Raw genomic sequence first — 10358 nt, forward strand, 5'->3', positions numbered from 1 at the left:
TTCTTTAGCTGATACTTTATCTCGTTTACTCCACTAACAATTTTTGTTTAGGTAATGGATCGGCCAAGGAAAGTTCGCACATCGTTTGCTACTAAAACATTAAGATTTGGAACACAAGAACTACAACAGTTTACACAGCAAGAAGATCAGTTTCGCTCTTTATTCAGAGACAAACTAGATCACATTCAACACTGTTTGATAGATAACATTTGGCACATTCCTACCATCCCTGGTAGCTCCGGACACAAGATAGCAGTCATAAATGCTTTAACAAACTACTTTCTAACAACCATACAAAAGCCAGCAGGCAAGAAATTCTCTTGTTATGTAGTCTTTTCTGGGCCACAAGCTGGGGTATATGCTACTTGGGAGGAAACAAATATGGCCATACAAGGCTTAGAACATCCTTTCTTCAAAGGGTATTATTCACTTGAAGAAGCCTTTAATGCTGCCAGGACTCAACTTGGTGCTAATTTCTTTATTAGCACTTTATTAAAAACAACAACTATGGTGCCAACTAGCTCACAATCAGAAGAAACTCCTACATATGCACAAATTACTGAAGGAACTCATGGGTCTCCTTCCTCTTCCACAACATTAGAAGAAAAGAAACCACAACGGGCCAATTATCTAACACTGGCCCAGTTAAAAGAACAAGCTGCTACAACTTTTGCTCAAAGAACATCTGCAGCCCATATATTGGGCCTGCCCAACACTATACCTGAGGATATCAATTCCTACGTTCGGAACCTAGCAGAACAATCTACACTACAGACATTTTTTGAATTATGTGAAGCATTAAAGGCCTTCCACAAAAATCCCCCTCCTGGGCTAACTATTACCTATGAAGCAGAATTTGGCCCAAAACTTAAATGTCAGAAAATTGGGCCAACCTGTGAAGACTCTGCTAAATACGGATGTCCATGCCAGTTGCTATATTCCTTCCGAAAAGCCAACTTAGACTATGAAAGGTATAAAGCAATTTCATACAAAGGAAGGCTTATTACTCCTTTTCTTCTGATGGACTATGGACTACTATACAAAGTCTGGATACATGATCCAGATTCTGTTAAAGATTTTCCTAAAAAGCTTGGTACTATTATTTCTCTGGCCCTCGAAGAAGAGGAAACGTTTGTTGTATGTACTTTTGACAGCTCTCCACCGGAATGGCTTAACCTTAATATTGAACCAGCCAAACATCTGGTTAAGCTAGATATCAATGAAGTCGGGGGTATCCAAACAGAACTTGAAGATTACCCATCTGACCCCGATCTCCATTGGGAAGCTCTTCCTACTATTGAAGATCAATTAAAGCATTGGAGAGCATCAGTACAAGGAACTAATTGGGCTTGGGATCGCTTGACAGATCCAGATAATTACTTCCTAATAGGAGAAACTTATACTGAGAAGATCTATTGGCCAAAAGATATGGGGACTAGATTCCTCCCTTTCTCCTTCAAAACACAGCATACGACATTGCTTCAACATTATAAAAGAAAAACTGAAAGATACTGTCAGAAGAGACTAGCCAGCTCTGTCCTCTCTGCTAGAGCATATAGAGCAGCACTCAACAGAAGTATGCAGTCAGACTTAGCCGGAAGTTCACAAACTCCCTCTCTGGATCTTACCAGTGACAATAATCTCGACAACTTAATGGAGACTTAATAACGTCATCCATGACGTCCTCTCCCATAAACACAACACTACAAGAACATCTACCAAAAACGTCATTCATGACGTTTTTTCTGCCACCTAGCCATTATGTCCACCCACCTAAAAAGAAGCCATCTGTCCTCTCAACTAAACCCTTCTTTTGCCAGGCCCCCTTTCTATTTCTTAGAGCTTTCCACTTGTCCTTCGCCAAGCTTTCTCTTTCCAGGCCCCTCTCTTTCTCTGCTTTCCTTCTCCTCCAAGAAAAGCTCTCTCCTCCTCCTATAAAAGGACCCCAAAACTCTCTTGCTGAAGCATCCACTTCCCCCACTGCACTCACTGCTGTCCATACTCTTCCGCTGTTCTTCAAGTTTGCGCAAGTGTGTTTGTAAGTTCTCTCTGTTAAGTTATGTAAAAATTCGGTACTTTTATGTAATATATGTTGTCTTCTATGTAAGCTATCTTTATGTAAAAATTTTATGTAACTCTCTGTAAAAATTCTCTATTAAATAAGATCTATGCTTGTTGCTTGTTTTATACTGATAATCTAAGTTTAGACTCAAAAATATTCTGTCTCTCTCGTCTTGGTTCTTTTCCTCAGTCCTTGTCTTAGTAACCGATAGGTGAACAGTAACTGTATCAGGAATAACCAAAATCATATAAGACCTGTGCGGGCTAAGTAAGAAGGGTAGCAACCCAAAAACTTACGCATAAGCCGGGGCACTGATTGAAAGGTGAGGTCCTGAACAGGTGAGGCTCCCTGGAAAACAAACAAGAAAAGAAAGCAGTTTAGTTTAAAAAAAAAAAAAAAAAAAAAAAAAGAGTAAAAATTTAAAAAGTCAATATATTTAACCATACCATCACGGTATTGTGACTATCTACTTTATTTCTGCACTTCACTATTACTGTATTTTTCTTTTACTATTTACTGTTTACTATTTACTGTTAACTATTACTGTGTTACAATTACTGTTTACTGTCAAGTTATTTTTGTTTACTGTTAATCTACTTCTGTTATTATTTACTGTTAATCTACTTTATTTCTGTTTAAAAAAAAAAAAAAAACTATTTAATATTTACTGTTTACTATTTACTGTTAACTATTACTGTTTTACAATTACTATTTACTGTTAACTATTACTGTTTTACAATTACTGTTTACTGTCAAGTTATTTTTGTTTACTGTTAATCTACTTTATTTCTGTAAATATATATATATATATATATATATATATATATATATATATCCTACTCATCTTATCCTGTATATTTTTGCACATTAAAAAAACATTTGATTTAATTTGTTTGTAATACTATAATTTAATTTTTAAATCTTAACGGAAAAATTTTATTGACACAATTGGAAGTTTTAAAAAATATATAAAAAAAATCCCTTGCCTAAATTTTAAACTTCAAGTTTTTTAAAAAAATATATATTAGTTGTACAATATCAAATGGACAGCGTATAAGTCTTATATGTATATATATCTCACAATCCATATTTTATTTTTATTCAAATCAATACACCAGATTGTTTCTTTGCGTGGCATGACAATCCAAAAACAACAAATCACATGGGCGGACAGATTACGCGTTCGTGTCGTGGTGACAGTCGTGCAACATCCCACTCCGCGTTCAATCCGCGTAGAGGGTAAAAGAGGAACTTCAAATCCTTCCAGGACCGACCAAATAAAGAAGCGCAGCGGAAAGAAAACCCAGTACCTAGCATCAAATGACGAAACAACCCCGGCCGCGATCTCGGTTACAATGACCATCTCGCCCCTCATTTGAGCCTCTGCTTCCCTCTGGGTGCCACACAAATCGGACATGAGCCGGCATTCGATAACAATTACCGGTCGCCTTCATCGTCTTCCCGGATCGCATAACAACCGTTCGATTAAGATCTGACGGTTGACGCATTCAGGTGGAGACGTTACAGAAAATAGCAGGGTATGCCGTGACGGCTGGGTTACGAGGCCTGGATCGCTAATGGAAGGGACAGCCTGGAACGAAATGACCACGGGAAGTCCCTGATTTCGCAATAAGGAAGGGCGTTCTGGGGAAATCAGAAAGATAGCGGCTGCTTATAAGATTGTGAACCGTGGAAGAAGCGGTGGCAACCTCGCCGGAGAAATCGCCCTCGCGTCCTCTCCTCTCTTCGTGTCTCCTTTTTAGACCGATCGCGAAGCAGGCATGGCGGAGCAGCTCACCGACGACCAGATCGCGGAGTTCAAGGAGGCCTTCAGCTTGTTCGACAAGGACGGCGATGGTATATCTCCTTCGATCCCATTTTTTTCTCCTGCCTTTTTTTTTGGATCCCGGCCACATCGCGCGTTGGTGGCCTTTGTTTTATGCTTTTGGGGTTTGTTTTCCCGGATCTGTATTTGATCCCGTCATCACGACTTGCGTTCACATCGATAACGATAAATGGGCGTTTTCTTTTTCTTTAATTACTTTGTATACGCTTGTGAGACTGTATAATAATTTCGCGACGATTACAGTGATAGCGAGATCTATGATCTCACCAAACCTTTTTATTTTAATTTGTTACAGATTGGGCATGATTCTCCTACCAGTAATTTGTGATAGGAGTTCGTGACCGGATTCCTGTATCTTTAAATTTGTTGCTGTTGCAATCAATTTATTCAAATTCTCTACAGAGAATATTGTACACTAAAATTGAATCTGTAGACGTATTCTCATTCATTGAGATTTTGAAAAAAAGATAGGAGTGCGCTAACACCGACACAGTTTTGATCCGGAGTCTACTACCTCCGGAGCCAACACACTTCACCACACAGAAGTAGGGTTTCAAGTCAGGACTCCACAATATTCTTCAAAACATGAGTATGAAATATATTGCAACTTACATACCTGTCAATACTGAGCTGAGGTAGTTTAGAAATGTGCCCTTCAGTTAGTCCATGAACAAAGTAAGTAGTAATCTTATATTCAGTGCTGAGCGTGTTGAACACCTTAGTCAATATTGTTGTACCAATCTCTCGCCATCTTATCATTGTTTACTTCTTCGTCTCTGGAGATTCTACCACATCTGGCAGACCAAATGGCTGAAACCCATCTTGAATTCAACATCTTCCAGTCTCGTCAATTTTTTTTTGATCATTGTAGCATTCCATTCCTACACCATTGATCGTAAAAAGCCTCAGCTACCTTGAACCGCAACTTCTGCTTTATCAATTTCTAGCCTGACAAGTCCACCATGAAATCATAGAACAAATGCTGCAATATTTATTCCTCTACTATCACTCCTGCACAAAGTTGCACTATGCATCATCATCCTTGTCAATCTTTCCTTGGTGTTTACCTTCTTCACCATTAGCCAAGCTAGTAATTCGATTTTATTTGGAGCAAACGATTTCCAAACAGAGCCCTCCATTTCATAGCAGATACTGGAATGGGCATGCTATATGCAATTGAAGTTGAGAATGCTTTGGCGCCACTCCATCACGTTCAAAGGAATCCTGCTCTCATGATTGGACTTACTCATGGAGGGATAGGATACCTGCTTGTGGAATGGGTCTGATAAAAGTTAACTCAAGGAGTTGTTGTGATGGCTGGATGCTCTGCATAGCCAGTTAGCCACCTGTTTTCGCATGAAACAAGTCCTTCCATAAACCCAATAAAACCAATAAACCCAACTCCGTGCCATCCGGCCATCTTGAATACCAGAAAAGCTCCACTGTTCAATCATAATTTTGTTATTATACTATTAAAACAGAAGTCCCTCACCTGTGTAAAAATTCTCTCCAAATGAAGGACCAGCTTCCATCTGCATCGCCTTGAATCCAGTTCCCCGATTCAAGGTTGGTACTCTGCAGAATTGTTGCCCAAATGAGTTGTTTTATTGATCCTACACCACCATTTGCAGTGTAGATCTATGTTGAAGATTTTAATATTGATCTACTCCCCCCATTGCCTCCATGTCCTATAGTTTGCTTCCCATGCAGTCAGATGCTGGGATCATTGAAGTCCTCAAACTGTTCCCCTTGAATCCAGTTCCCCGATTTAAGGTAGGTACTCTGCAGAATTGTTGCCCAAATGGCTTGTTTTATTGATCCAACAGCACCATCTGCAGAGTAGATCTATGTTGAAGAATTTAATATTGGTCTACTCACCCGCCCTCCCCTTGCCTTCTTGGCCTGTAGACTGCTTCCCATGCAGTCAGATGCTGGATCATTGAAGTGCTTCAACACTGTTCTGCCAAAAGGGGCTGCTCTTATCTTTTCTACCTAGTGGCAGAGCCACATTAACAATTATTGGGTCAATGAAATTCTTCCAATATAATGTATGCTTATGGTAATATATTTATGGAAGCATTTGTATCCATTTGTGTCTATTTTACCTGTCAAAATATATATATATATATATATGGCGGTGTAAGTCCAAGTATGTAGTCTTAGCAAAAGAAGACGCGACAACAATGACAAGACTGATGGAAGTTCTAGAAGACAAGACGTGAAGGATGGGGAGACATTTGACGGACGCGAGGCTGATGGATGAGGTTAGAAGGCTAGGTCTAGGCTAGTCGGGCGAGGACGAGTGCTGAGTGAATGTACTCGGGGGTCAAATCCTATAGGGCAGGGCATAAAATGTTTTTGTGTCTGACGGTTGCGAAAACAGTCAAGCGACACTGTAACAGTCAAACGACACTGTAGCAGTCAACGGGTATGACAGCAGTCGATTGTTACTTAGCAGATGACTGGTACACTGTAGCAGTCAACTGGTATCGAGCCGTTGGCCTGTAACGGTCAAATTCCATTTCGAAGTCTTTACCAGTCAACTGGTGGCGGGAAACACAACTTGTGTTTTTTCCCAAGCTCTATTTAAGAGAGCTCGGGTTGCTTGGCCATGGATGACGAAATAGATTTGGTTAACTAAGTGCTCCAAGCTTCTCTTGTGATCTAAGGGTGTTTGGATCAAGGTTGTGGTGAGATTTCTTCATTGAGAAGGAGGTTTGAGCTAGCTGGAGTTTTCCAGGGAGTCATCCACCGACAGATCGGGATCGTCCATCTTACGGATAGCCATGTAGTAGGAGCTTTATCTCCGAACCATGTAAACAAACGTGTCATTGAGTTTGTCTTTTTATTTGTTAGTTTGTTTTGTATTCTGCTGTGTACTAACAATTGCAGGAAGCGATCGAAGTAGGTGATCGACTATTCATCCCCCTCTAGCCGGTGTCAAAGGTCCTAACAGTTTCTACCTCAGTGATTACATAGGCTATGAGTTTGTATATTAGCTGGTTAAATAGCAATACAAATAAGGGTAGATGCGGCCACCTAAAGAGAGAGAAGTCCTTTGCCTTGGTGATAATCTTCTATGTACTTCAGTTACCAGTGAATCCCAAAATATTCCATTGGAGCTGAAAGCCCAAATATGTTATTGGTAGGTTCACTAGTGGGAACCCAAAATCGTTTGCTTACTCAACCTGTTTCTCCAGATCTTTCCTAATATAAGACATCGACAGCTTATGATATTTAATTCTTAACCCACTATAGTAAAACACTGCTAGGATAACCTTCTGGTTGTGAAAGGTTTGCCCATGTCATCTGCAAATTTCTTTTGCGTGATTATCAGTTTGAAAGAAGTTATTGGTTACATAAGAAGTCTGTAAATATTTGCTTTTATTTATTAATAGAACCTTAAGAAGTTATAAAGAAACATATCTTGAAGGTATTTATCATTTCGTAAAATGTGTCTGAGGGTATTACTCATATATACATATGGCTTTGGTATATACTGCTCTTATTTTTTTCTAAAAAATACTTTTAAAAAAAATCTAAACAGCATTTATTACCTGGAGATCATTTTAAAAATAGATAACCTGTTACAAGTATACCTTGATTAGTTGATGGGAAAGACCTATGTAATCTGAGAAAAGGATTTATAGAGTTACTATATAACTACAACACGAAGGACAATGGTAGCTAGGGGCTAACGAAGATGTGAGAAGAGAGCACCTATAATTAGTTATGTACCAACTACAAAAAGGAAAAAAAAATAAATTCTTGATGCCTGTTCATGTTACTTCTTTATGTAGATATAACATCATTGCCGGCTAACTTCCAATACATAGTGATGGAATTTCTATGGTGTTAAGAAGTAATTCTGTTCTCATAATTTCTCCTTATTTAGATTGATGATACTCAATTCAATGAATCAGCGATTGTGGCAAAGTGACACTACCAGGCTGATAAGAGATGCTGTGTTTCAAGTGTCATTCAAATATTGTCTGCATATATCTTTAAAGATGAAGCTTAATTTCTTAATATAATTACGGACATGATACAAAATATTATACACTGTACAGGAGATAAAGTTGTTTGGCTCTTAGTAATGCTTTGCTCTTTGCATATGCTATGACATTTTGATACTAGAATGACTTATCAATGACCAACAGTTCAAAAAATGTGGCCTCATGCCTTCATGTAATTTGCGCAGGTTGCATCACAACCAAGGAGCTTGGAACTGTGATGCGTTCTTTAGGTCAGAATCCTACAGAAGCTGAGCTGCAAGATATGATCAATGAAGTTGATGCTGATGGAAATGGTACAATTGACTTCCCTGAGTTTCTCAACTTGATGGCTAGGAAGATGAAGGATACAGATTCAGAAGAGGAGCTAAAGGAGGCCTTCAGAGTTTTTGACAAGGACCAGAATGGCTTCATCTCTGCAGCTGAACTTCGCCATGTCATGACCAACCTCGGAGAGAAACTGACGGATGAGGAAGTTGATGAGATGATTCGTGAGGCTGATGTTGATGGTGATGGTCAGATCAACTACGAGGAATTTGTCAAAGTCATGATGGCCAAGTGAGGATGAGCTTTATATGATCTCGAATTCCTTAGCTGCTAGTCGTCTCAATAGTTTTGTCAAGCCAAGTATGGATGGATTTATTTTGCTTTTCTCTTAGGTGGTGGTTGTATCGTACTACGTATCTTTCAGTGTTTTTTGCTTTATTATGTCGAACAGACCAGTCTATCCGTTGCATTTGTGTTTCGCCTATCTATATATTGCCTTCCATTTTATTGTGCAGCTGGCTTTTATTGTAGGAAAGATAATCACATTCGCATCCTTCACTGTATGTGAAGGGAGATAAGTTACGGAATTAGTTTAGACTTTTTTTTTCCAAAAATATGCATCCTTTGGAATTGATATCTTACTTTTTTTTATAATAAATTTGTCTCTGACTAACTATGCAAACCGGCTTTTATCAATGATAACATCCTAATCTTCGCTGCTAATGTCATAAGTTGAGTGATAGCTTGCCAGCTAAGCTTACACTGGTATTTCATATAAAATATTGAAAATATTGCAACAGTCAAAATAATAATATAAGAAGATTATTGAAATATTCTTAATAATGTATTTATAGAGTTATTGAAAATTTGTTTATATCTTTACTTTTAATTTTGACCAACGATGAATTATTGAAATATGTTTTAAAATTTTAGAAAATGTTTGTACTAGCATAAGAATATATTTTTTAGAATGTTTAGTGTCAAATTTAATCTTTGGTAAATTATAAAACACAAAAGTTGATTATTACTTGCTGAAGGTCCTATTTTGTATTTTTTTTTTAAAAAAATAACCTTAGTTAAATATAAATTAAATTAAACGTCAAAATAAATTACATTATTAGATTAAATGTATAAATATTTATATAATTCTTAAAAATTTTATAGAACTAAATAAGATATATCAACATTTTTAATTTTTATATTAAAATTTTATATTTTAAATATCATTTTTTTTAGGAAATTTATTAAATAACACTTGTAGATTTGAGAAATTCTCAAATAACACACCATACTAAGAATGACCAAAGGAGATTAGGGCCGTAAACAAGTCGAGCCGAGTCGAGTTTTTATTTTATTTTATTTTATTGTTTATTTAGCATATTAAAAAGAGTTTATTAATTAATATGGTTCGTGAACATTGTTCATGAACGTTGTTTACGAATGTTGTTCACGAATATTAACGAGTTGAACACATATATGTTCAAGCTTGTTTATTTAGCTTAATGAGCTGTTCAAGCTTGTTTGTTTAATTAATCTTATGTATATTGAACGAACATAAACAAATTCTTACCAAGCCGAACACCAAGATTGCTCACGAACGCTTTGTTCATTTACAGCCCTAAAGGAGATATTGATTTGGATGATTTTCTTATTCTACCCCTTTGGCTTTTGCATGCAACATTCTTCTCTTCTCTTTTTCTCCTATTAAAATATTCTTTTTTTTCATTTCTTTACATGCATGCATGCATGTAACAATCACTATGATGCTAACAAATCAAGATATAAGGAAATAGATTATTTGAGGGCTAAGGGAGGGTAAAAGTTTCTCTTCCCTCTCCTCACCCCTTTCCTCACCTTCTTCCCAAACAAAGTTAAAACGTACCTTCCCTTTACTTACCCTTCCCTCACCTCCTCCCAAACAAATCTTAGAGAAAAGCTCTCTTCCTTCTAAAGAGCAGGTGATAGGAATAAGGGGAGGAGATTTGAAAACTGACAGCTAGAAGCTCCCTCTTAGGAGTGAAGGCTTTGGGGAGGCGAAGGGGCTTCCCCTCCCTCACTAGTTATGGCTGGACACCCTCATTGGTGATGATGGAGGGCTGAAGGGGTTGTGGGAGCACAGTTCTGGTGGTCACAAATGGAGGAATCTTGGGTGGAGTTCAAAGCTTCATCA

The 10358-nt window shown here is 37.8% G+C and overlaps 1 protein-coding gene across 1 annotated transcript; it reads left to right on the forward strand.

The window, feature by feature from the left end:
• The first annotated feature begins 3739 nt into the window (after positions 1-3739).
• Positions 3740-8702, forward strand: LOC122028253 (calmodulin-1). The gene is made up of 2 exons (XM_042587278.1): positions 3740-3919; positions 8110-8702. Exons 1-2 carry the CDS (start codon positions 3844-3846, stop codon positions 8481-8483), a joined length of 450 nt encoding a protein of 149 aa, XP_042443212.1. The 5' UTR covers positions 3740-3843; the 3' UTR covers positions 8484-8702.
• Positions 8703-10358: the final 1656 nt, after the last annotated feature.

Source organism: Zingiber officinale, chromosome 10A (assembly GCF_018446385.1).
Source record: "Zingiber officinale cultivar Zhangliang chromosome 10A, Zo_v1.1, whole genome shotgun sequence".
In the NCBI taxonomy this organism is placed as follows: Eukaryota; Viridiplantae; Streptophyta; class Magnoliopsida; order Zingiberales; family Zingiberaceae; genus Zingiber; species Zingiber officinale.